Raw genomic sequence first — 27,505 nt, forward strand, 5'->3', positions numbered from 1 at the left:
AATCGTTATTCGTTAAGTAAACCAATAATACATGAAAATATTGAAAAATGGTGGGAAACGACGTCGCTTTGGTTCTGTCCATGATAGGATCATCAAATTCCTTAAACCAAACAGGCCGATTGTTCTTCCCTCGTCCAGTTCCATCGTTGATTTCGTAAGCATACGCCATACTCGGGAACACTAAAGCAACGTTTTTCTTTTTCGTTGATTTGATTAAAGAAAAGAAAATGTGAATGTTTGGTGAAGATTCCGTCAGAATTTTACCTGAAGAATCGAATACGGAAACAGCAGAGAGGAAGGTTTAGAAAAAGTCTCCGAACAATGGTGCTTCTGCTTTGATTCGTTGTGTTTCTGCAAATTCTGAAGGATTCAGAGAGGATCGTTTGAGAAAAAGTTGAGGAAAACGACGGAAGGATCTTGATCTGTGCTAAAGATCATGTCGTTCTCATTCTTCAAGCCGTCGAGGCCTAGAACCCCGCAGGAGGTGGTCAAATCCATTAAGGAAAGCCTCATGGCCCTGGATACCAAGACCGTCGTCGAAGTTAGAGCTCTCGAGAAGGTTAGTCTCGATTCCTCAAATTCGCTCACTATTTGAGCAATTTTTCTTTCGGAAATTCTAGGTTTAAGAGAATTGTTTGATGGAATTGCTTTGTCTATGAATTAGAGGTTAATTGAATATACGAATGATCCTTTGCGTCAGGCCATGGAAGAAGTTGAGAAGAACTTTATAACTATGAGATGTATGCTTATTGGAGATGCGGAGGTTGAGCCCATTGCGGAACAAGTTTCACAGCTAACGCAGGAGATATGTAATGAGTGTGTCATCGATCTTCTAATTCACAAGCTGCCTGTTCTTGGATGGGAAGTAAGTTATTTCCTACATTTCTCACAGTTGATCGCCTGGCAAAACGTTTATCTTAATCAATCTTCAGTTTGAAAATGTTTTTCAATGTAGGCAAGAAAGGACCTTGTGAATTGTTGGTCCATATTGTTGAAACAAAAGGTTGGCTCCACTTATTGCTGTGTCAACTACATTGAGAACCATTTTGAGTTGCTAGATTTTCTCGTTGTGTGGTAAGTTTAAGAACATCACTTTCTGTGAGTTAGTTCATATCTGTGTCAAGTCATGATATTAACCTGCGGATTAGCGTGGTTGCGAACATAATCCTTATTTCTTTGACCAATTATACCATTTTGTATAATTGCCAATATGTGTTCGCCGNATAATCCTTATTTCTTTGACCAATTATACCATTTTGTATAATTTCCAATATGTGTTCGCCGTTTCCTTTTTGTACAAGTGCAATGCTACCGTTTGAACTCTGCTTACGCTTATCCGATGCTTGTTACACGCAGCTACGACAACAAGGAAATTGCCGTAAACTGTGGAAATATGTTGAGGGAATGCATCAAATTCCCAACCCTCGCAAAGTAAGAAGCACGCTCTCTCTCTTTTTGCTTTCACAATGATCGTCGAGATTTCGGCAATGTGCTAAAGTTGATGCTAATTCAGAATGTATGAATGGCAATACTAAAATGCAGTGAAGCTCCATGATTGGTCTTTGATGACAATATTTTTTGCTCATATTTTGGGCATGCATCTACATTCTGGGAACCTTATGCTTACATATTTGACTATTTTTCTCCTTCAACTTTTGGCATTAACTCATTTAATAATGCATAACCTAATTCATAGGAGCAGCTCTCCTGTTTGTATTTACGTTGCCCCAGCATTCAAGATTTTCTTTTGGATTTTCATGTTTCTTAAATCCATTTTACTGTGAACCTTACTTGGAATATAAAAATAACTCTATTGAACATGTGCCCCCATTTTATAATGAAGTACCTTATGGATTTGAACCGAAGATTACGCATGTGACATCTTTTAGAGAATTAACTGTGTAGTTTTCGAAACATTACAAGTTATTGTTATTGTGGCTCTCATTGGTTGACGGGAAACTCTTATAGAGGTTCATTTCTTCACAGTTTCCTTTTGTAGTGATTTCTCAGATACATATTAGAGGCTGCAAGTTTCGAATTGTTCTTCAAGTTTGTGGAGTTACCAATTTTTGACGTCGCATCGGATGCATTTTCTACATTCAAGGTGAGACATAAGTTGCTGGTATTACGTTTTCTTTACACGTAATGCAAAATGCGTTCGATTTGATATCCATAGTGCAAACTTGAAACATGTACATTTCTGGCAGGACCTGCTTACCAAACACGAAAATATAGTTTCCGACTTTTTGAGTGCTCATTATGATGAGGTATGCTGCTTTTCTTTGGATAATTTTTACTTTTAGCCCCTTAATCTCTTTCCTTTGAATGTATTGATCCTCATACTTTCATTTGTTTCATCTCCATTCTTTTGTAACTGTTTGAAACCCAATGTTAGTTAAAAGCAATGAAATCCAAGGACTAGATTTCCAATTCGATCTTTGTAGTGCTGGTTGTAATTAAAATAGCAACAGTTATGATATGGCCTAGAGTCCTGCTTGTCTGGCATCAAAGTATAGAATATATCCCAAATAGCTATTTATATATGATTTTTTAGAACTCCATTTTTGTTCATATCATGAGAGATTATTTTCCAGTTCTTTGACAGATATGAAAAACTCCTGACTTCTTCGAATTATGTAACTAGAAGACAGTCATTGAAGGTTCGTTCTCCGAACGGCTCTTTTAATCTCCTTTNCGTGTTTTTCCAATTTGTCCATCAGTTGTTGCTAGTATTATTTTCCATGGATTCTCAACTTTTTTCCATCTTCTTTACTTTTCCGAGCAGGATTCTAGCAAGAACATCCAACTGTCTGCTTTCCACATATTCAAGGTGATGTATTTTGCTCTTATATTGGACTTCCCTTACTCATTACCTTGTTGAAGGATCTATTGCCGTCATGGTTGCCTTTTCTTTGCATCTTGCTGGTTTAGCAACCTGCCGGCTGCAACACCTTTAAAATGGTTCAAAAAGTTCTGTTGGTATGTAGTGGCACCAAACATGGCATGAACTTCAATAGACGTTTGAATTTTGAATTTCTTTGTTAATGCTTGGGATCTCAAGGTCTCACTCGCCACATTATGTTCATTGGTCCATTCCCACTAATTTCCTAAGGGTGTGGCAACCTCTCCCTAGTAGACGCATTTTAAAATCTTGAAGGGAAAGCGCAAATAGTACAATATTTTGCTAGTGGTGGGCTTGGACTATTACAAATGGTATCAAAACCAGACATTGAGAAGTATGCCAGCGAAAACGTTGGGCCCCCAAGGGGGGTGGATTGTGAAATCCTACATCGGTTGGAGAAGAGAAAGAAGCATTCCTTATGAGGGTGTGGAAACCTCTCCCCCTAGTAGACACATTTTAAAACCTAGAGGAGAAGTCCGAAAAGAGGACAATATGCTAATAGTGGGCTTCCGCTGTTACACCTTGCTATAAAAAAAATCTTACTCATGGTGATGTGAATGTTTGAGATTTCTTGATATTTGATGACGACTCTAGATTTTAAGAGCAAATGGAAATATTTAAAACACGAAGACAAATGCAAACCTTTGTGACTTATTATATGGGACAGTATATGATAACTATAATGTGGATCATTTGGTCCTATTATTTTGCAGGTTTTTGTTGCTAATCCTAATAAGCCACGTGAGATCAAGGTTATCGTAGCGAAAAACCACGAAAAGCTTCTGGAATTGCTTCACGATCTTTCTCCTGGGAAAGGTTCTTAGTTTAAGATGGGCAGCATTATATTCTCTCTTCTTAATAGCTTGTAGAACTAGAAACATGGCAGGCTAGTTGAATTCATCGTTGCGTTCGATTTACAGGTGCCGAAGACGAACAGTTCGAAGAAGAAAAGGAGTTGATTATCAAAGAAATAGAGAGAGTTTCACGCTTGCAACATCTTACTGGTTGAAGCCATTGTTCTCCCACGTCGTGCCTTTATCCCCCAAAACTATGGCTCCTGTTGAGTGAGTTTGCATTTAAAATGCAGGAGATGTTTGATTATTTGTGGAAGTACAAGTTATTAATGTATAAATAATTCTCTTTAACAGTGTACTGCGAAACATTGTTGCAAATTGAAGGTGTCTGTAATTATTATTGCGTGGAGGCACTCTTTAGCCCAGAAATTGCTTGGTTATCTCTAAAATATTAATCATTCAACATTCTTCTAAGTCAAATGTTTTTTGTTTTTTGTTTTTTTTTCTTTTTAACCGCATTTATTTTTGCAAGATCAACACAGGAATTTTCACGATAATTCATGGAGGTTCGAGTTTTTCCATGATTTTTTTTTTTCATTTTTTAATATATATATATTTGTTTGAAAGATTTTTTAAAGGTTTATATTTTCTAATATAATTTATATTTCAATAGGTAAAACATCTTAGATCCAATTACTATTATTTTTAAAAATTCAAATTTTAATATTATATACTTTTTATACTTAATTTGTGGACGAAAAATATAATTGTCTAATGAAAAAAAAAATTGGAGATTGCCCAACCCATTTAAGGCGAATCCTTGTGAGATTCAATTTTTCGAATTAAATGAAAATCTCTAATCTATATGCTCTCAACGAGAAATTTTCTTACTTGTTCAATTTTTAATGAATCAAGATAACCATTCGTTTCGGTATAAATAGTCATTATATGTTCTACCTGAGAATAGCTGGTTCTTGGTTCCGGTATAAATAGTGTTCTTCTAGACCTCTTGTCAATTGATTCTGTTGACCTCGAGGGGCTGATTGGAATTGTAATCGTTTGTTGACCTCTTGCCAATTGATTCTGAGTAGCAGCTTTATTGAGATCAGAATTGCGCTCAAAGGCTTCTAATTCGACAAATGTGTCAAAATTTTGAATAAACAGAAATTTTTAGAGTCGGTATTTAAAGAAGACCGATCAAATATTCTTTTTAAGGAATCATTTTGATTGCAAAATCTTACTAGAAGAGAGATGAAAAAAGGCTGAAATTTCAAGGGTAAGAATTCAAAAGAATTGAGCTAAATTATCGTTTTTTCCAATTACAGCACACCATCGAACATCACAAGGGCAGTTCTCAATCTTCACGACAATTAATCATATGAAAATGCTTAATTTACAAACAAGGTATATATATATATATATATATAACTCAGTTTAGCTGGACAAATTGAACTAACTTATCAAACTTCATTCAGTCACAATAAAAACTAAAAGCCAACATGAAAATGCTTCAGAGTATTATGTACCTTCCTTTCTTTTTCTTTTTCTACCAACAATTATTTCAATCAGACATATATGAGTGATGGAAGCTTGAAGTGAGGTACAGAAAACTTTGTCCGCCTAATTGTCTCCCTGTCTCAGCATCCGCAAAATGGTCAGGAACAAGTTCAGGATATCTAGATACAGAGTGACTGCAGCCCATATGTAATCATCATATGTAAAACGCTTGATCAGATTGTCCGTATCATATATAATGTAACCCGAGAAAATTATCGCACCAATTCCACCGTAAACTGCTGTGGAAGTAGGACCAAGAGGGAAGAATGCCTACGATACGAAACAACATAGCATACACTTATGAGTTATGAAGATAATGTTGTTAATGATTCAATCGAAGTTCTGTTAGAACAAATTCCAAGCGAAGGAGGAAGGACAATTGGTTAAGAAAATTATTATATAAAATAGTTCTGTTTTATAACCATTTAGTTTTTGAAAATTATGTCGTTCGTTTACCGAGGTTTTCATCCTTTTTAAACGAAACATTTGAAATCCTATCCAAATTCAAAAAACAACTTGAACTTTAAAAACCCTTGTAAAACGTAGCAAAACAAACAAACACGAGTAGTGCTCGTGTTTATAAGTTTAATTTTCGAAGTCCAAAAACTAAACATATGGTTATCGAACGGAACATAAGATTTTAAAGTTCTCTCAACTTTTCCCGCTAGATTAAGCTAAGCTAAATTGTAAAATTTCTACCCCTCCTGGCATTGACAAGGTGCTAGTAAAAAATATAGAAGTAGAGTCACTAGAACCAGTGTTGAGTTGACTATGAAGTAGTAGTGAAGGGGCAGTAAATGACCTGAATGAAGCTAGTGAGGAGGAGGATCATTAGGGCAGTAAACAAAAATGGTCCAAGATAGCTGAAATCTTTGCCCTTCTTTGAGGCCCAGAATGTGTACCCAGTTAAGGAAGAAACAACAGCTGAGGTCAAAATTAGTGCTTCAAGCACAATCCTTCCTGCAAGCACCATCACAAAATCACATTTTTTATCAATACCAGCACAATTAACCATGCTTACATCTAATCAGCAAGGCTGAACAATTTACTGTACTTATACTAACCATCAGTGTTAGCGCAGCTAACGCCAACCGTGAGGCTAAGTGTAGCCGTAAAAAGTCCGAGGAAGACAAGGTTCAGAGGGTGCTTCTGCCTGTAAATGTACATTGGCCATAATACTGCAAAGATTTGGAGTTATTGGAAGATATTGAACTATGGTGCTAACTCAAACGAAAGAATCAACATGAAGTAATTCATAGAATAAGAAAGCTTTTTAGAAATGGTCCACCAGTCAGTGATGAATTCAACAAGATAATTACCCTTATATCAAATAATGGAAATCAATGATGAATCATGATAAACATTTGAACTTATAACTGTTTTTAGCATTTAAGATTTATTTTTATGGAAGACTGTTCAAATCATTTCATAAAAGAAGCAAGAACTCTATAACGGAATCCATTTGATCATCAAATTTTAAGGACCCCTAAACTTGTCATTTGTTGATTTTCACCCTGTGATTTCAACATGATCATCAAAAACTGAAGCCTAAACTCATAAGCATGTTGCATGTTTTACCCTCTACTCAATTTTCATTGATTCACTCACAAATTTAACCCAAAAAAATCCGAAGAATATCCAGAATTAGTGTAGATTAAGATTGCAACGCTGTCCAAGTTTGAGGTTTGAAGTTTGAAGTGAAATCGGATGAAATTGAAAGTTCAGGATGAAAATTGATTTTTTTTTTCCGTCATTAACGTTTGATTTGTTGCTCTTGCTTCAAAATGAAGTAAAAGCTAATTCCATCCACAAGTATTCTTCTGAACAAATAAAAGAATCTCAGAGTACATGAACAATCAGGTACATGATTGAAGAAATTTTTTTTTGTCGTTGATCTACAAAAAATAAGGACGCCAATTTCATAAGACCGAAAAGGAAAAGCCGTGTCAATGAGTCCTTAATCGACATCCCAAATTCCGATCCACATAATTCATGAAATAAAAAAAAAAAAATGCACAATAAAATTTATCCGCACAAGAACCATAAAAAGAAAATCCAGAACCGATTAACGAATATAAAACAGCGACCATTGGACTGCGATTCCGAAATGATTGACTTACAGATTAGGGGAAGGAAGCAGAGGAACAGAAGAAGACCAGAATTTCCCCGGAGAAGGTCGTTGATCGGAGAGTATAAAACGGTAACGGAGGAGACAAGGGTGGTGAGAACGATCTGCGCCGCAAGAATTCCGTACACCTTACGGATGAAACCCCATCGGAGCTGATTTTCGCCATAGCTCAAACCTGGATACAAGGTCTCCCCTGATTCTAGGTCTACTTCTCCACCCTTGTTACTCACGCCCGTGTACCCGTACATCTCTTCGTTTTGCGCTCGAAAATTCTCTCCCTGATTTTCTGCGGAAAATTTTCTGTCAAAACAGTTGTTTTTAGGAGGCCACCACCATCACCAATAAGAATGCCGACTGAGTCATAGTTTTGATCAAGTGACGAGTTTGTGACGCTTGAGCATCACAGCCTTCTTCTGGTCGTTGGATAGAAAGAAAAACTGCGTGTTGCTGTATTGTTCTGACGGTCGAGATCTTCACGCGTGACTTAACGGTGACTTTTCATTTCAATTCTCATCTTTGAGTTTTGAATTTTTTACTAATAAATTATTCCTTTTAAAGAAACTTTTTTTTATAAATAATTTTTTTTTCGTTATAATCTCTATTAAAAAATATAAAACGTTTTAATAAATTCAATAATATTAGGTAAAATAATAACTAAAAAAATATGATTATTTCAAATATTTATGATATTTTTAAATTATAAATTAAATCCACACACCGGGCGACTTTGTCTTTAATTACATTAATAGTAACTAAAAGTCAACTTGATGCCCATTTCTCTTTCATATTTATTTATTTATTCTTAGTTCATATTTATTTATTTATTTAAATTTTTTTTCCAAATATTTTTTAACCAATTTTAATAATTGGGAAAGTTTCAAAAGTAGAAAACTAGTATTTAAAAATTATGACTAAATTAATAAAAAAATATTTTAAAAGTTTCAATAATATCTTTAAAAAAAATCTAATATTGGTTCAAAAATACTCTAAAAATTTAATTAATACTCTTCAATTTTTTAAAAAAAAATTCAAAAATATTCTTACCGCTAATACCTTGTTTAAAAAATACCCATAAATTTTCAAAAATAACATTAACAATAAGTTCATGAGTATTTTGAAAACACGATACCAATAATGACAATATTTTCAACAACAGTATTTTTTTTTTTTTTTAATTTTACGAATATTATTGAAAAATTTAAAAGTTCAAAAATATTTTTGAGACAAAGTGTAAATTTCAAGAGTATTACTGAAAAATTTTAAAGTTTAAAAATATTTGTGAGACAGATTGTAAATTTCATACTGTTTTTTGTATTTTTGTGTTAATTTAGAGAAAAATTAAACTAAGATTTCAAAATATTAATAAACGAGCTTAAATAAAATAAATAAAATAAAATAAAGGCCTGAATTGTTGCTTCCACCTAAAAAAAAAGATTTTGAAACATATTATTTTCCTAGATTAAGAGAGAATTTTCCATTGTCTTACCAAATTAATAAAGATCTTCGCTTTCAAAATTTTACAATCAAGGGAGCAGAGGAACACCCTTCTGGACTCTCAAACCCTGTATGATTCGAATCCACCAAATCAACTTTAATGCCCATATACCAAAAATCTTTAGAGAACGCATTTATTTCCACCTGCCAAACCAAAAATCAAAGATCACCTCAAAGTTTCATCAATTTAGAGAACGTTTGTCTCGCGATAGTAATAAGACGTTTAAAGTCGACAGCATCAAGTCGGTATAACGTATGTTGTTACAGTACAGTAGAAATCTAAGTTGGTATAATCGATATTTTAGTTCGTTTGTGTGAGTTTCATGGGAATTTACGAACTCATATACTAACATAAAATCCAACATTTAGACTCCATTTGATGATCATGTATTAAATAAGGTGAAAAGCTTGCCAAGAACTTGTGGAGGGAAACGAGCAAATTTTTCGAAGAGCTAGAATAGTTATTAAACGGGACCTAAGATAGCGTTAGAGAGACTCACATCGAATTGTTAGATAGCAAAAAGTGGATGAAGGTATCAGATGATGACTTTTTCAAAGAAAACAGAAGCACTGATGACACCAATCAGGCACAACAGGGAGAGAATATTTGCCACTCTGCTTGATGAGTTTGATAAGAAATACAGCTTATGACTGCTGCTATCCCCTCGGAAACCTCTTACAATCATTGCCTGCAGCATAAGTCAATGAATCAAAGTTTGTTCGACATAAACGAAAATGCAACAAAAAATTTCAAAAGATGAGCTGAAAGGCATAGAGATACAAATTTAAAAGAACGAAGGGCGATTCTTAGGGTGCTTATTACAATAGCTCAAGGCATCTCTACATTCAGGTAATCGTTCGGTATGGATTTCGTACAAGAAGACAAGTTTAAGGAATCGATAAACTCGTAAATGAGCTAATACCAGTACATTGGAAGCACATCCATAACATAAACAGATAAATCGAGAATTGAAAGTTTAAAAGCAAGTAACAACATATGATCATGATAGTCATTTCTACTCTATTCTTTTAATAACCGAGGGCAGGATGTGGGAGTTCCATTCCTTACATTATGCTCATGGCCCATTTTTGCTATTTTATAGTGTGATTATTATAAACAAAAACCAAATATTTATCACTTAGGAACCAGGATGTGAGGATGTGAGATCCCTAGTAGGTGCGTTTTAAAAAATCTTGAGGGGAAGCCCGAAAGGAAACCCGAAGAGGACAATATCTGCTAGCGGTGGCCTTGGGCTGTTACAAATGGTATCAGAGCCAAACAACGGGCGAAGTGCCAGTGAGAACGCTAAGCCCCCAAGGGGATGGATTGTGAGATCTCTAGTAGATGCGTTTTAAAAACCTTGAAGAGAAGTCCGAAAGGGAAAGCCCAAAAAGGACAATATCTACTAGCAGTAGGCTCAGGCGGTCTAAATTATTAAGTTTAACTTGAGTATGAACCAAGACCTCATCTAAGAACCTTGGGGCATCTTGACAGCCAATATATATATATATATTTACATAAAAAAGTTTCATCTATGTATGAAATTTGCAATAGAAGGCAAAGCCCAAGGAGTTCTCCAATGGGTCAAAAGAGAAGAGAGATTGTAAAAGCTAAAAAGGGTGTGCATTTACACCAAGAATCTAAATAAGTCCCAAGAGAAAATTGATGATTCGAAACATAGCCTTTTGATAACACAGACTGCACACAGTAAATGACGAAATGCTCAGTTATATGAAGTGAATAGGTTACCTGAGAAATCTGCTCTGCATGGCTAAAAATATTTTTGAAAATGCGACGGAGATAAGTAAAGAAAACTGCACGGACAACCAAAACAAGTAAGCATTTCAATGATACAATGATTTTAAAGCAAAGCACTTTGAATGAAATGTGATATATTGGCATTAAAGTTAACATTGAAGATTATCAGCCTAGTGCTTTATAATTTGAATAATGAAATGCTTCAAATCAAGAAGCATTTGCACAATAAAATTTTGGGGAAAAAATATCGCCCCGAAGTTCCTCGGATAAAGCTGTTCTACATTAATATTTCTACGTCTACAAATCATGACAAGAGCTTCCCCATGCTATACAAGTATTCAACTAAGAAGGTTATGCTTTTGATGTATGCATGTTGCCATTGTTACTCGATGCTTACCGTCAACCGACTCCATTGTGGTCAATAGTTCCCAGTTTATCCTGCGGGATACAACCCCTAACGCAACATTTCGAACCTGGCAGCAACATGGTAAGTTTCGTAAATGGCAAAAACATAACAAATGAGCCAATGAATGCCACTAAACAATCAATCTCTTACCTCATCAAACACCAGACTGACAAATCTCAAAGAAAGTAAAAGTGTAAGGGTGATTTCAGCAACTGGAACGCCGAAATACACCAAAGGAAGCATAAACCATCGAATGGCGAATGCAAGTTGCTCGGGGGCTGTGGTTGTGAGGCAGAGACTTGCACTTTGGAAGACCTTCAAGAACAATCAAACCAAACGAACCGATCCTTTCAGGTAACATAAAGCCGATTAATTCAGTTTAGTTGCACTTTCTTTTACCATAAATGAAGTGTTAAAGCAAAATCTAAGGACATTCAACTTACAACAAAAGTTAAACATGCTGATGTACTTGCTATTGACAAGCCCTTCCTCGTAAAAGTTAAAGGGCCAAGTTTTGCAATTAAATAAGAGTAACCTCCCGGAGATGCAGGAAGATCAGGCAATCCCATCATTCCAGGTGGAGGAGTTCTTGATTGGAGGAGGGATGGCACTCCATCTGCACCCAGCCCCAACATGATGAACAAAATTCCTGAGAGTAGAGAAACTCTTCCCAATTGATCCTAGAAAGTAAGAGAATCCCTCCACTGTTATCACATTGTTCCATCCAATGGAATGAAATGTAGGCCCTGATTTTCACTGACTGAAAGAAATATATGGATCATATAACGCGTTCGATCGAAATGTACCTTCCATAATTCGGTTGGAAGAGTCCATATGGATAGGAAAGCCAAGAAAATCACTAATCCAAAACGGATTGTGATGTTTGATCTCGCTGGTAAGACAACAAGAGCCAAAAGCCATATCTACCAAACAAAACGAGCAATCAACCGAGATTCATAGAACAAACAAAGGTACAGAGGAAGAATAAATTCATTACATATAGCATGATTAGTCAATTCTCAAAGCTTATTATCCAAGATTTTTGCATCGAAAAACTACAAAAATGAAATTACCAATTTGATTCGCGAGTCTACAGAGTGAAGAAACGTGACCGGCGACGAGATGAACTGGCTGATAGGGCTGGCGGTTGCACCGGCAATGCCGCGCAAGACTTTATCGGCGGCTAAAGCTCCCTTCGGCAGCCATTTCAGCCACTTCTCAGTTCCAGCATCATCACTCTTGGAAGCTCTAACAATAAAAAACGTCTTCCTCACTGGCTTAAGGACGATTTTCCAGCATCCAACTTTGCCTGAATTTAGGGCGGCTGAAAGTGAGGTAAATTTCGGGGCCACTAGGGATTTAGGAACATGAATGGGGGACGGAAGAGGATAGGTGACTGTTCGAAAAGAATTGTACGGAACGTTCATGGAGGACGAGTCGATGAAGAAGAAGAAGAAAGTGAGTTCGCTAATCGGGAGCTTGCGAACTATTCCGTGCCGTCGGATTTTTCCCCGGTATGCGGCGGCAATTCGCTCTCCGGCAATTCAGTGGGCTCTCTCGTTCGAACGTAGATAAGACGACAAATCGTCTCACCCAAATTCGTCCACCTGTCGTCTTCCTCTGACGTAAAATTGGACAATCTGATTGAACCGGCCGGTTCGATTTCAATTTGGTTTAATGTATTAAAAATATATATTATGTTATATATTTTTTAATTTTATTTCACTTGAGTGTAGATGACAACGATTTTTTTTTTTTTTTAATTTCTGAACTAAAAAAAATTAAAATAACCAAATTAATTTAGCTAAATTAATAAAAATGCATTAAAAAAGATTAACAAATATTCTTTTAATTTTAAAAAATGTTTAAAAAATATCTTGTAATTTTTAAAAGTATTTTTAAGTTTTTTAAAGTTTCATTAATAACCAATAGTTAAAAGGGTATTAATAAAAAAATTTAAAATTTAAAATATTTTTTAAACAAAATACTAATTTCAATCTAAAACTAACTGTAAAAATAATTTATAAAAGTTGAAGGATATTTTTTAGGCTAAAAATGTGGTAAAAATAACTTTTTTTTTAATCTTTTTGGGGTAAAATTTACTTTTTTTTTTTACAAATTAATGTTTCAAAACGGGTCAGGGCTTGTTTTAACTTAAATAATAAATACTTATTTTATAACTACAAAAAAAGAAAAGAAAAAGAAATGGGCCAAAGGCCCACTTTACTCCCCGAAAAGCCCAAACATAAGGTAATTACCGGCCCAATCGACAGTTCGCGGGATGGGCACACACACGCGTTCACTACCGCGCGTGTTGTCACGCGCACTAAAGGTCGGAAAGACGGAGACCGGAACAGTGACAGGTAGACATCGGATGTGGAAAGGCGGCTTCGAAAAACGAAAGCCCAATACACGAGGAAAAGTATATACAAAAAACGCAAGTTAAAAGAGAAGCCACCTTCGATTCTCCGTTTGTATTCGTTTAATCAGACAATATATAATTAATTTTTTTTTTTCTCTCATTTCTCTTTCTGATTTCCTCTTCTTCATTGGTGCATTTCATATTATTTTAATCCGTTTTTGTTCAAGGAAATCGAGAATCAGTTCGAGAGAGGCATAGATCGATTGCTTCGTCTCTGTTTCTCTGAATCTGATGGAGCAGCTGATCAACTTCATCATTCGTCCCCCCAGGTAACGTCTGTGACCAGTTTCCAGATTTGTTCTTCTCTTTTTTCTTTGAATTACTAGCTCTAGTGTTGGATTTTGGTGTTTGTTCGTGGCTGCAATGCCGAGAAAGGCTAGGGAGTGATGGATGTTTGGAGCTGAATATTGAATATTTGTTTTGCTCTGTATCTAAGAAATTTAACTCTTACTGTTAATCTATTTGCTAATCTTAGTACTTGGATCTCTGAAATTTGAATTCTACATGGTTTTCCATTAAGGGAATGGAGGTGGCTTGTTGGTTGAGATCTAAATATTTCTTTTCTCTTTCGTTTTTGTCATCATCTGGTTTATAGCTTACATTATTTCCTTTTTTGGATGTTGCAAGCTTGAATGAGATCTCTGTTACTTAATGACATTGAAATGCGGATCCGTTCGTTTTTGTTCTTTTGGTATTGTGTTTTGTAATTATTGCCTGATCATTGGAAATACTCTACGACAACTGTTGTGGGTTCTCTCATTTTCCAACTTCACTTTTGTTTTATTCATTTCCTTCAATTTAACGTTGGTAACTCTGATGGGCTAATACTTTGCTCAATTTTACTCGCAGAGCTGAATATGACCCAGACAATGATTTACTAGAAGATGAGTTCACAATAAGGGGAAAATTGTATCAAAGGAGGGACCTGGAGGTATGATTTCATATCATAGTTGAAACTCCATCCGATTCATATTTGCTTGGATTTCTCCATTTATTAGATTTGTCTACTTTGAACTTGCTAAATTTTACTAAAACTTAAAAAAGTCAGTGTGTCACTCATCACAAAATTATAAAGTTAGTATGTACGGATGTTTTGTGACTTCAAATTAATTCACTGTATAGCTTCTCTATGGTCGTCAATAAAAAAGGGAGCATGTTAAGATGTGGAGTTTTTGTAGTATTTTAACCGTATGAGACTTCCATTCTGGAAGTCCAGTAGAGGCTTAGCAATAATAATGAGATGTACAGAGGAAGTTTTTATTAGCATTATTTAATGAGTTGGAGGTAATTGATCTTTCTCTTTCAGATCTTTAATTAATGTAGATGGATACTGGCCAGCTTTAGCAGAGGTTCATTTCCTACATGTCCCAGCAAATGGATGAAATAACTTTTTCTTCCATCTTTAACCAAAAGATTAAAGTATTTCTTTAATGTGATTGGTTGGTTGGTTTGTTTGGATATTTTTTTTATACGTTTGGATACTGATGGCACCCACCCCATCTTCCAATCTTGACCTCTACTGCCTTGAATTTTGTAGACTATAGTTCATGGAGAAAAGTTTTCTGTATTGTTAAAACCGTCCTAACATTATGCAGGTTAAAAACAGTCGGGGAGATGTACTTCAATGTAGTCATTACTTGCCTATTGTTAGTCCTGAAAGAAAGCCTCTACCCTGTGTAATTTACTGCCATGGTAACAGGTGAGTTAATCTGAAAATTTATACCTGACACACATTCACTGAATTGATCCATATTCCATAATGATTGGTACTTCTTTGATTTGCAACAGTGGGTGTCGAGCAGATGCTAGTGAGGCTGCCTTAATATTACTGCCTTCGAACATTACCGTGTTTGCTCTTGATTTTTCTGGTTCTGGACTCTCTGGGGGTGAGCATGTCACTTTGGGGTGGAATGAAGTAAGTGTCTAGGATATCTCCCTCTTTTTTCAAGCTTCTCTGTGCCTTCTTTTATTTATTTTTAGGGGGGAGGATGAGGGGAGTATTTCTCTAGTTTTCTGGAATGATTCATTTTCTATTAGAAGTTATTCAGAATTCCGCTACAGCGTTCAATCATTCTAAATGGCAGAGAACCATTTTTACAATCACGTGGCATGCAGGAGTTGTTCAGAATCCTACTCCAGTATTTAAACCCAAGACATTTTATAATCTACATGACTTCTATGATCTTTATTACTGAAGCTAGAGTAATTTGACACTGGATCTGGGTCTGTCGGTATAAACTTTTTGGATACTCAATACACCTCTAGTCATTTATTTCCTTGTCAGAAATTTGTTTAACAGCGGCTGTATTGATTGCCGCTTATCGTTTTTTTCTTTTGGCTTTGTGTTTAGGGTACTTGATGCATATTGCCATTTTCGTTCCTCAATATATAATGTTGAACTTATTTAAACTTTTTCAGAAGGATGATCTGAAAGCTGTGGTTGAGTATTTGCGGGCTGATGGAAATGTCTCTTTAATTGGTCTATGGGGCCGTTCTATGGGTGCTGTCGCCAGGTTGCCTTCTACTTCTATCTTCCCACAAGTGCATATGTGGAGTTAGATGAATTATTTTATTTACCCAACTTTCACGTTGATGTTAATTTGACTTCTGTGCTTTGTCTCTGATAGTTAGTTGTTGATTCCATCGTTTTTTCAAATTTCGTTGGTAATATGTTTTTATATGAAAGGAGAAAAACTCCCATTCAGCCCAAGCCAAGAAAGATAAAAGTCACGTCTTCCAAATCAGCAGCTGACCCCCCCNACAGCATTATTGTATACTCTTTCATATGTATGGCGCAACTCAATCCTTTTTTTTTTCAAGTTTGTAATCTAATCTTTTGCCTCAAAATATTGAAATAAAAAAAAAAAAAAAAATTCACTCTTGACAGTGATATATGTTGTATATGTAAATCCTAAATATGAAAATATGCGGAATTCTTATGAAAAAAAAAAAGAACAGGAAAAGAGCAGCAAAAATCACTCAAGCCATATAATAAAAAAGAGAAGTTCTTGTCAAATGGAGCCAACGAACAAATGTATCTTAGAAAAACAAAATTACAAAAAAGAAAAAAAAAAAAAAAAGGCTCCAGTTCAAAAAAATAAGAGATAAAGGATAGTTGCTGAAGTCCTTGATAACGGAAGCCCAAAGGTAGATATTGAGCCCAACCAAGTCCCCCACATTCTTCCAAAAACTTTGCATTTCACTAAAGATCCTCATGTTATTTCTCTCTAGCTACATATTCCATTAAGTTGCTAAAGAGGTAGCCTGCCACAGAAAAGCTCTCTATTACAAAATGGAGGGTGGAATATGACCTCCTCCATCATATCCCAAAAGCATCCAAAAAACTATCTCAAATCGTTGATGCAAAATGGCAATCTCACAACACATGCTCCAGACGTTTGGGAGGCTTCTTACACACCCTATGCTACCGAAGGCTTAGTGGTACAGAAGATGTCCTTTGAATCTATGGTTTCTTTCTAACCGTAAGCCATGTTTAATTGCCTGCAGTGCATTAACCCCTAAAATCTTTGATTTTCTTAAATGCTATGACCACACAATAACAAGGGGATATTTCCCTCGATGAAATTGATACCTACTACCTGCTGAGGCATGTACACATATCTATGGACAGAGAATCTCAACATGGCAGTGGGAACATTCCTTTTCCACATAATAAAGTATGCATTGTTTTCTTCAATGTTGTGTTATCTGTAGCACAATTTTGATCGTTTTGTTTCATGAGCAATAAGAATAAAATATATAATTTTCCTCATGGGAAAGAATTTCATAAGGTCTCTGTTTTGACCTCTAATTTGTTTATGATTAAATCATTGTATTTTTTTCCTTATCTCAAAATAGTCATCTACATTTCAGCCTTTGATAGTTTTTGAATATTATTTAGTTTTGTTCATTTTCCACTAACATGCATGTTTTGAGCAGCCTAATGTATGGGGCTGAGGATCCTTCAATTGCAGGGATGGTTCTAGACAGCCCTTTCTCTGATCTGGTTGAGCTAATGATGGAACTCGTCAAAACCTATAAGTTTCGTTTACCTAAGTTCACTGTAAGAATAATTCACTGATTTTTAAATCTATGAAAGCTTGAACTGAGAAATTTCTCTCTTTGCAAAAGTCTAGTCCATTTCTTTTTTCTTGACCAACAAGTGGGGTTGTCAAAACTAATTTTAAATTATCTCACCTGTCAACTGATATTTGTAAAGTTTTCCCAAGTTCAAAGATGTGCATGTGACTGGTCTGGTCCAGAAGTTGTAACTAATGTTCTTTTGACTAGAAGTGATTGATGTTCGGAAATTTTAACTATTACGTTATGTGTGTTTCTAGGTGAAGTTTGCTATTCAATACATGCGAAGAGCTATCCAGAAGAAGGCAAAATTTGACATAATGGAACTGAACACCATTAAGGTTTTCATTCTATCTATTATCTGCTTTGTCTTTGAGTTCCTCATATAAATTCTCAGTTGCATACTAATTAGTTGAGTGAAGAATTGATGTGCATATTCTCTTTTTTCTTGGGGATAGATTCAATGCTACTGTTGAAGAAAAAAAGGAAATTTTTTAGATGCTATTCTCATGAGAATTTTTTGTCAAAAGATAAAGATTTTAGTTGACACTTGACATGTGTTTCATGCCCTTTCGTTAGAAAAGTATATAATCATATGCATTAAGGTCAATGGCTCTCCCGGATTTTCTAACTAAGTTTGTACTTTATCCTTCTAAAAACCATTGACCTAGTTGACTGAAAAAAACAAGAGCGATCATGGTAAATGCTCGTCTTAATTTATATAAACATTTAAAATATTAGATAGTGGAAGTACAATGTGAGCAGTTGAGAAGGCACTTATTGTCCAACATAAGTTAAATGAACCAAACAACGGATTGATTTTTCCTCTGGATTATTTCCACAGCCCTGTTCTTTTTCTTTTCTTTTGTTTTTTTTTTTTTTTTAAATAATAAAGGACCAGCCTTTCATGGAGCGTAAAGGAAAGAATAAAAGAGCACCCAAAATAAATAAAAAACAAGCCAACAAAAAGAAAAGGAAAAAGTTCATTAGTAATCTTTTTAAGAAGTTAAAGGCAATTCTATGTGTGGTGATCAGTTTAAATTTATTATTAATGAACTTTGAAGATAAGTCTAGGATAATAATTTTGGGGCTCTTACATGTTTTCTTTCTTTTAGTTGGTATATTCTTTCCAACAACTTCTATAATCATGGTCTTTCTCTTGTTCTTGCTGATTGTTAAAATTTTCTTTCATGTTGGTAGGGGGACTTATCTCCTCTTGTTGCGATGTTTGTTTGTTGTCATTGAATTGATCTATTATAACGAAAGAAAATGCCGCAGTACTAGTTCAGCCAGAAATTGGAAATGAAACATTATGTTCTTCATAATTTTTCTTATTATTTTTAATGCTTACCATATGAAGTGAGATTGATCCAATATTGTTCTGTCTAGGTGGCAAAATCTTGCTTTGTACCAGTGCTAATAGGGCACGCCATTGATGACGACTTCATACAACCTCATCACTCAGACCATATATATGAAGCTTATGTGGTAAATCCTTGTTACCCAATTACCTAGCACAAAGTTTTTAGTTTGATGAGGGGTAATGTTATTATGTAGCAAATTCAATAACAGAACAACTCTTGGATTTTGTAAACTACCTATTGGATTCAGTGAGATCCGAAAACACATGGTGCATACTGCAGCTGTAGCCTGTAGCACCTTATAAAACTTTAGTGGTTCTACCCTTCCATCCAAAAACCGTTTCATTGTCGAGTGATGGCTCTGCAATTCCTCTTACGAGATTCAAAGAAGTCGTCCTTTCGGTGCCTTATTCCCCAGGATGTAGCTCTGTGCGATAAAGACTTTAATCACACGATAACCTTTTCTTTCGTAAATACTTTTGCTAAAATATGGGACTATATTCCAGAGTTTCAACCTTCTGTGTTCTTATCAGAAGTTTCAGGGTTTCCCTCCCTCTCTCCCGCCTGCTTCTTCTTGCTAGCACATTATTTAATGAACCTAAAGACGCGTATTTGAAGACAGGATTCTTCATGTTTCTTGTGCGTTTGATTCTAATTTTTACGTTGAGCTGTCCGAATATGTTCGTAAAGCCTCTTCCTTTAATCATTCGTGTTAATCAAGGAGCTTTTGTCGAACTCTTTGCCCTTTGTCTTCGCTTATGGTTGTGGTTAGTAAACTATTTCTTATACCCCCACCCCACCCCAAAAAATTTGATGGTATGTGGTGCGAACTGTTAGGTGCTTAATTGTTAACTTGCCAAACATTTTACACTGCTACGGTTTATTAATCAAATTGTCTCTTTTGCAGGGGGATAAAAACATTATCAAGTTTGACGGTGATCACAATTCTCCACGGCCTCAATTTTACTTCGATTCTGTAAATATCTTCTTCCACAATGTTTTGCAACCCCCAGAGGATGAAATAGGGGATATTTATATTAACAGTATGACATCCTACTTCAGTAACAAGGTAAATTGGCCCAGTGCGTCTGCTGGATTTCACCTCTGCTGAACTGCCAGATCTAATATCAGCTATGTTTTACCTTCAGGATTACTGGAGAGTGGTGCAAGAAGCAGGCCCTAACCATGGTTCTTCCACAACATCTAGAGGCATGACTTAATAATTTACTCTTTTCTGCTTCTTTATAGTAAGTTTCTTCTCAGGATTTTATTTTTCTTACTTGCAGATTTACCAACTAATAGTACAGAAGGTGCCATTAAGGAACTCCGTTCAAAAAGACCTATGAGTCGGATCGAGGTAGTTTTATATGCATACTCTATTTCCTTGTATGAAGACAGAATCAACATTTTGGTGACATTTTATGACTTAACGTCCCTTGCCTCAGGTTCCTCCCGATCTCCCCTCTGGAGATAATCCATCCCAATCTCAGGTATCGCCATAGCTTCTAATTTGACTTTTCGAAATGTATGTCCAAAATACGACCTAAGCATAGCTGAACTGGTCTAGATATTAGTAGAAATCTTCCCTTATAACGTTGATTAGCATTCAAATCATCTTGTTGTAATATTTTTAAATTTAATGTGAGATCCCACGTCAGTTGGGGAGGAGAACGAAGCATTCTTTATTAAGGGTGTGGAAATTTCAACCTAGTAGGCACGTTTTAAAAACCTTGAAGGGAAGCCCAAAAAGTACAATATCTGCTAGCGATGGGATTGGGTCGTTACATTTAATGAATGCCGAGGATACTTTTAATTTGCAGTAAACTTTGTACAGTTAGCTTTAGTACATATGTGACATCCTAAATAATGTTGAAAAGCCTTGATAGACGTTGCTTTGCTGCAGGATCAGAGTACGTATAATGACGCTGACTTGTCGTCTTCAAATATGATTAGTTTCGAATTATCCAATGGCCATCCGTATGGACGCAATGTACCGAATTTGATGGATGACGATCAGTATGTCGAGTATCCACTTGATGACTTGGCAGGGTTCCCATGCAGTGCAGAGGAGGAAGAAATGGTGAGTCTGAATGTCTAATGTCTGATTCGTAGTAATTTTCACGTCTAATCTCTAAACCAGCAACAACGTTTTAAGATGGTTTGTTTTCTTTCCTTCGTGTTGTAAACCAATTTTAGATGCTCATGGAAGCAATGATGAAATCATTGAAGGATTTCAAAATGAAAAACAATGAAGAAGACGATCAAACCTTGACTGTTTGTACCGACACGAAGGACGTTTTGCAGAAAGATGAATGTCGAGTTTTGCGAATAGATGATTGTGGAGTTCTGCATCCGGAAGCTACTTCCACTTCAAATGACCATTTTTCTCAGTTTAATACAGAATCTGCTTCAACTTCAGAAGTGTGCAGTATACCTATTGAACCAGAGTCTACTTCTGCAGCTAGGAATTCGGTATCGGATCGCTCGTGTTCGGATAAAAGTGAACCATCTCTAGGGCCTGTATCTTATGCTTTTCCCTCAACTTCTGTAACAGAAAATGCAGTGGCTTCCTCTTGTAGTAATACGCCTGCAAATTCCCAAAGTTCAGCCGAAACCGACTTGTCAGCCAATACGAAGGCAACCATAGCTGTCGTTCGCAATCCCACAAGCCATATTCTGGACGGTTTGATTCGTCGTTGGGACCTCAATCTCTTCAGAAACAATCAGAACCGGTGAGCCGGGATGTTCTTGTGTTTTTTCCCCTTTGCTCCTACAGATTGTGTGCAATCTGATGTTTTTGTATTGCTGTGTAGCTAAGAAAGTTGCTTTGATGTTAGTTTGTAAAAATATTAGACCCAGAAAAAAGGAAAAAAGTCGAAGAAAAGAAAGATTCGTTTTAGGAGTTTAATACTGAATGTAGCCATTTTTTTCCCACAAACATTGTGCAAACACATTGTACCAATTTCTTCTGAAAATACTTCCTTCAGCTGTGGTTTCTTATGAAAACAGAATATATATATATATATAATTTATAACCTTAAACGGTGAGATCTTGCATCGGTGGGAGAGTTGAACGAAACATTCTTTTTAAGAGTGTGAAAACGTCCATAACAGACATGAAGCATCTTTTATACGGATGATGTTAAAACCTCTCCCTAATAGTTGCGTTTTAACGTTTTAAAATCGTGAGGTTGACAGTGCTACGTAACGGGCTAAAGTGGACAATATCTACTAGCGGTGGGCTAGATACGAAGTTGTGTGCCAGCGAGGACGCTAGTCCCCAAAGAGGTTGGATCATGAGATCCCACATGCTAAAGTGGACAATATCTACTAGCGGTGGGCTAGATACGAAGTTGTGTGCCAGCGAGGACGCTAGTCCCCAAAGAGGTTGGATCATGAGATCCCACATGCTAAAGTGGACAATATCTACTAGCGGTGGGCTAGATACGAAGTTGTGTGCCAGCGAGGACGCTAGTCCCCAAAGAGGTTGGATCATGAGATCCCACATGCTAAAGTGGACAATATCTACTAGCGGTGGGCTAGATACGAAGTTGTGTGCCAGCGAGGACGCTAGTCCCCAAAGAGGTTGGATCATGAGATCCCACATCTATGGGAGATGGTAACGAAACATTCTTTATAAGGGTGTAAAAACCTCTCCATAAAAGACGCGTTTTAAAATCATGAAGCTGACATCAATATATAACGAGCTAAAATGGACAATATCTACTAGCGGTGGGCTAGATACGAAGCTGTGTGCCGGTGAGGACGCTAATCCCCAAAGAGGTTGGATCATGAGATCCTACATCTATGGGAGATGGTAACGAAACATTCTTTATAAGGGTGTAAAAATCTCTCCATAATAGATGCGTTTTAAAACCATGAAGCTGACATCCATGTGTAACGAGTCAAAATGGACAATATCGAACAGTATCTGCTAGTAGTGGCCTTGGACTATTCCATAAACTCTCGAGTTTTATCATTTAAATTGACTCACTAATAAAAATTTGACCATTTTATTGATATAATTATAAATTTGCACCCGCAAAGTAAAAAAAAACGAAGGTCGTGAAAAGGTGAAAATATATAATTAGAAAAAATACTAACATAATTATTTTTATTGATACAACATCAAAGTTTAAAAATATTATTTTTTTATTATCATTTTATTCCGACCATGTAATTATAAATTTATTTTATTTTTCATTTTAATTGGTTGAATTATATTTAAATTAAGAGTTAAATCTGAATAATCAATGAAAAATTACTATATATATTGTGAAAAGAACATTAGGGGAAAAAAACTGAAGCCCAAACTCTCCGACAGGCATTGCTCTTGCGGCGTTTCGCCGAAGAGTAATTGTTGTTTCTTTTTGTTTTTGTTTAGTTTTGTTTATGCGATTTGGACTGTAATTACTGTTCATACAAATTTCCAAACCCAATCCGCCATTTTTGTTTTCTTTCCCCTTTTCACTTTTCCCAAGAAGATTAAGCGAATTCAAAGCTCTCAGACCCACCAAGAACGAAGCCCCAATTTGATATTACTCTATAATCTGAGGAGCAAATTGTTACTTTTCACCCTTCATCCAGCCCTCTCCCCTTTTTTCCCTCGAGGACGATAATTCGATTTCCAGTCAAGAACGCCACCAAATCGTCATCCTCGGGCAGTTCTCTGCAATATCCTTGTGTTGATTTTGTTTCCCCCAATTTGTTCGCTGTTGTCGCGATGATTCTTTTGTCGATTCAAATCCTAAACCCTAATTTTTGATCGGGTTTTGATTTATCGGCCGACGGTTCTCGAGTTCAGTTTGCGGTCCGGCACATTAAAGATTTGTTGTATACGATTCTTTAGTTAATGGGCACGATTAAATCTTGCAGGGATGCCTCTAAATCCTTTTCAAATCTTCGATCGCCATCGCCCCCACCAGTGACTTCTTCCACTTCTCGATTTGAGACCGTGAATGGTTCGCACGAGTTCAGGATCAATGGGTATTCTCTCAATAAGGGGATGGGGAGTGGGAAATATATTGCGTCCGATACCTTCATGGTTGGGGGCTATGCGTTTGCTGTATATTTCTATCCCGATGGGAAGAGCGCCGAGGATAACGCGTCTTATGTCTCGGTGTTCATAGCGTTGGCTAATGAAGGGACTGACGTTAGAGCCCTTTTTGAATTGACGCTTTTGGATCAAAGTGGGAAGGGGAACCACAAGGTGCATAGCCATTTCGAGAGAAGGCTTGAGAGTGGCCCTTATACGCTCAAGTATCGAGGAAGCATGTGGTAAGCATTGTGTTTCTTTGATTTACTACTAAGATCTAGCAGTGATTTCGTTTCTTTGAATGCTATTTTATGTTCTTCATTCTCATGTATAAATTTCCTGTATTGTTTCACCACAAGCTGTCCAACGCTTTAACATTTTTGGAGCATTTGGTGTGAGTCTGTCAAATGCTCGACAAGCCGCTACATTAGCGGCGCATAAACTATGTTCGTTGTCCAATCCAGACCTGTTAGGAAACTCCCTTTCTGTAGCTCTCCTGCTAGTAGTTATGATTAAGATCATTTTACTGCTTAGACAACTGCCCTGAAGATGAGCTTCCTAGCTCCTCTCAGCCTCGGTATACCTATAAGCTCTCCAAATCCCAATTCGGTCAGGTTCCTTCTGGTCACCAATTTCCAGCCATTTGTTTGCTCGGTTCGAGTTCATTGACCTTTCGGTATATCTATCATTTGTTTTGCACGTATTGAGCCCTTGTTAAACATAATAAATTGACATATGTCTAATTTCCTTCTTGTCATCTGTCTTGATCTGTTCTGATAGATCGAAAGAGTCGAAATGTCTCGAGAGGGGTCAATAATAAGGATCAATCCCCTATTTCTATCTATTCTTGATCCATCTGAAAGAAATCGATATGTATCTGATGGAGTCTACATTGTACGGAGAGCGCCCAAGTTTAGGCCTGCTACGTTCTCTTATCCATCGGTCCAAGTACAAACAGTTGGGAATCGATTGTCTTTCATTTTGATAGTGAGTCGTTTTTATATATAATAACTCAAGTCAAGAATAATAGTAGAATTGGAGGAGCGAAGCTGCTTGACGAGACTTGAACCCTTCACCTGCAAGGTATAGAACTCCTAGTCTTGATCTAGTCGGTCTCCTCGGAATGATCTCGAGCTACATACTTCCCTCATACACCGGGGAGGCTTCTAGCTTCTCCGAAAACAAAATTCTAACTTTTGAAATTGTAGAGACAAATTCTAATTTTCTTAAAACTATATGGACCAAGTTTGCTTATAATCCTCCATTTTATTAAAGAAATATACTATTTGATCCCTTAACCAGTCTTGGATAAGAATCTACAACTCACTAGAACGCCCTCGTTGACGATCCTTTACTCCGATAACATCTAGGGTTCCTCGAACAATGTGATATCTCACACTAGACACAACAAAATTGTGTCCTGTTTTCTCTGGAACCTTCTCTTTTGTTAACATCTCAGGATTTCTTCCCCATTTCTTCGCTTGATGATAAAATGTTTTGTTTCTTTTATTGTGGAATGAAGAAAGGAAATGACCAGGATTCCTTTTTTTTTTTCTATTGTACAGGGGGTATAAACGTTATTTTAAACGAACTCTTCTAGAAACATCTGACTTCCTAAAGGATGACTGCCTCGAAATCCGCTGTGTAGTTGGTGTCGTTAAGTCCCATACAGAGGGACCAAAGATTTACTCCATAACACCACCACCCTCTGATATAGGCCAGCATTTTGGGAAGCTATTGGAGAGTGAGAAGCTAACTGATGTGAACTTTGAAGTAGATGGGGAAATATTTTCCGCCCACAAGTTAGTTCTTGCAGCACGCTCACCCGTCTTTAGGGCACAACTCTTTGGCCCTCTTAAGGACCACAATACTGAGTGCATAAAAGTCCAAGATATGGAAGCCCCAGTCTTTAAGGTGCTCTCCCCCTTTCATGTTAGCTTTTCTTTTGACGCACTTTACCAATGTAAATGCTTCATGCTGTGTTTTTTAGAAGAAGAATGGTTTTTCTGTTCTATCTTTTCGATTTTTTCAACCGATAATTTCAATGCTTAGTTTAGACCTCGGGATAGTTTCTTTGTATTCTTTTAATTTCAATGATTCTGTGAGTTTTGGAGAATTAGGAGTGTATGAGATGTGGAATTCCTCTTGTTTTAGTATTGCCATCCATCAAGATAAATTTTGTTTTTCCTCATTGTCCGTACAATTACAGGGATTGCTTCATTTCATATACTGGGATGCCCTACCAGACATGCAGGAAATGGTAGGTTTGAACTCAAAATGGGCTTCCACGCTTATGTCTCAGCATCTTCTTGCCGCTGCAGACAGATATGCACTTGACAGACTCAAATTGCTTTGCGAGGCTAAACTATGTGAGGATGTTGCTATAAATACAGTGGCAACGACATTAGCATTGGCCGAACAGCACCACTGTTTCCAACTAAAAGCTGTATGTCTGAAAGTCATCGCCTTGCCGGAGAATTTGAGAGGTATCTATGTTTTCCGAGTACTTAAATGTCGGTTGATGCACGATGCATATGAAAATGGTTGTTTGGTGGCTCTCCATTGATGCATATGTGGTATTATTATGTTTGTCTTGCAGCTGTAATGCAATCGGAGGGGTTTGAATATTTGAAAGAGAGCTGCCCATCTGTTCTCACCGAGCTACTAGAATACGTAGCAAAGGTGACGGAGCACGCAGTGAATACTTGCAGCGGGTACGGTAATGGGACGGTATTGGATGGAAATTACGCGAATGGTAGACGGGTAAGGCAGAGGCTGTATTGAGCTCTGATGAGCAATGCGTCGAAACCACCATTTGTGGTCGTGAATAAGATAGAGAGAAAGCAATGTGCAGAGGTCGGTTTGATTTTAAACATGGTCAGTCTGTAATGCAGTGATGATTGGTAATTCACATTGTAAAAATCAATCAATCTGGTGGATGGCGTGAGCGTATCTTTAGTCTTCTGTGTAATGGATGAGGATCATATTCTGTATTTACATATAATTACAAAGTTCAAAGTCGCAGGATGCTGTAGAAATTCTTGGCTTAAGCCTAAAATGCCCATGGCTTGAAATGATTGGGGTCAATTGCCTTTTTTTCCTCTTCTTTTTACATTTATTTCTAATTTTAAGTTAAATTCATCACAATTTTGTTCTATCTAGGGATTCTCTTTATGGATAACTTTTCACACCCTTATAAGAAATGCTTCGGGATCTCACAACCCTACCCCTTTGGAAACCTAACGTCTTTATTGACACACGTACCAAGTGTTTGGTTTTCATACCATTTATAATAGCCTATAGCACACTGCTAGTAGATATCGTCTTTCTTAGATTTTCTCTCAAGGTTACACGTCTATTAGGGAGAGACTTACACACCCTTTCAAGGAATGCTTCGTGTCCTCTTTGGGCTTGCTCGGAAGGTTTCCACCCCCTTACAAGGAATGTTTCATGTACTCTTTGTACTTTCCCTTTCAAGCTTCCCCTCAAAGCTTTTAAGACCCATCTATTAAGGAGAGGTTTCCGCACCCTTACAAGGAATGATTCGTTCCTCTCTCCAACCGATAT

The 27,505-nt window shown here is 36.6% G+C and overlaps 5 protein-coding genes across 5 annotated transcripts; 3 read left to right on the top strand and 2 right to left on the bottom strand.

The window, feature by feature from the left end:
• The first annotated feature begins 121 nt into the window (after nt 1-121).
• Nucleotides 122-4,125, top strand: LOC111779315 (calcium-binding protein 39-like). Its single transcript, XM_023659439.1, has 10 exons — nt 122-559; nt 701-865; nt 956-1,074; nt 1,357-1,431; nt 2,011-2,104; nt 2,208-2,267; nt 2,595-2,729; nt 2,783-2,830; nt 3,616-3,718; nt 3,823-4,125. The coding sequence occupies exons 1-10, from the start codon at nt 437-439 to the stop codon at nt 3,909-3,911; spliced, it is 1,011 nt and encodes a 336-aa protein (XP_023515207.1). The 5' UTR covers nt 122-436; the 3' UTR covers nt 3,912-4,125.
• Nucleotides 4,126-5,056: 931 nt separating this feature from the next.
• LOC111779238 (BI1-like protein) lies at nt 5,057-7,709 on the bottom strand. The gene is made up of 4 exons (XM_023659345.1): nt 7,374-7,709; nt 6,318-6,431; nt 6,056-6,213; nt 5,057-5,523 (listed from the first exon to the last, which is right to left on the bottom strand). The coding sequence occupies exons 1-4, from the start codon at nt 7,627-7,629 to the stop codon at nt 5,317-5,319; spliced, it is 735 nt and encodes a 244-aa protein (XP_023515113.1). The 5' UTR covers nt 7,630-7,709; the 3' UTR covers nt 5,057-5,316.
• A 1,094-nt stretch (nt 7,710-8,803) lies between these two features.
• LOC111778174 (protein ABCI12, chloroplastic-like) lies at nt 8,804-12,638 on the bottom strand. Its single transcript, XM_023657855.1, has 8 exons — nt 12,114-12,638; nt 11,847-11,963; nt 11,484-11,720; nt 11,191-11,355; nt 11,032-11,107; nt 10,626-10,690; nt 9,376-9,564; nt 8,804-9,019 (listed from the first exon to the last, which is right to left on the bottom strand). The coding sequence occupies exons 1-7, from the start codon at nt 12,465-12,467 to the stop codon at nt 9,412-9,414; spliced, it is 1,167 nt and encodes a 388-aa protein (XP_023513623.1). The 5' UTR covers nt 12,468-12,638; the 3' UTR covers nt 8,804-9,019; nt 9,376-9,411.
• An 807-nt stretch (nt 12,639-13,445) lies between these two features.
• Nucleotides 13,446-21,889, top strand: LOC111778058. The gene is made up of 14 exons (XM_023657682.1): nt 13,446-13,731; nt 14,312-14,393; nt 15,058-15,161; nt 15,251-15,377; nt 15,881-15,975; nt 17,402-17,525; nt 17,803-17,883; nt 18,932-19,030; nt 19,811-19,972; nt 20,052-20,112; nt 20,190-20,260; nt 20,349-20,393; nt 20,807-20,983; nt 21,100-21,889. Exons 1-14 carry the CDS (start codon nt 13,694-13,696, stop codon nt 21,637-21,639), a joined length of 1,806 nt encoding a protein of 601 aa, XP_023513450.1. The 5' UTR covers nt 13,446-13,693; the 3' UTR covers nt 21,640-21,889.
• Nucleotides 21,890-23,210: 1,321 nt separating this feature from the next.
• LOC111778890 (BTB/POZ and MATH domain-containing protein 2-like) lies at nt 23,211-27,039 on the top strand. Its single transcript, XM_023658891.1, has 4 exons — nt 23,211-24,180; nt 25,504-25,852; nt 26,148-26,424; nt 26,538-27,039. The coding sequence occupies exons 1-4, from the start codon at nt 23,756-23,758 to the stop codon at nt 26,720-26,722; spliced, it is 1,236 nt and encodes a 411-aa protein (XP_023514659.1). The 5' UTR covers nt 23,211-23,755; the 3' UTR covers nt 26,723-27,039.
• The last annotated feature ends 466 nt before the right edge of the window (nt 27,040-27,505 follow it).

Source organism: Cucurbita pepo, chromosome LG17 (assembly GCF_002806865.2).
Source record: "Cucurbita pepo subsp. pepo cultivar mu-cu-16 chromosome LG17, ASM280686v2, whole genome shotgun sequence".
In the NCBI taxonomy this organism is placed as follows: Eukaryota; Viridiplantae; Streptophyta; class Magnoliopsida; order Cucurbitales; family Cucurbitaceae; genus Cucurbita; species Cucurbita pepo.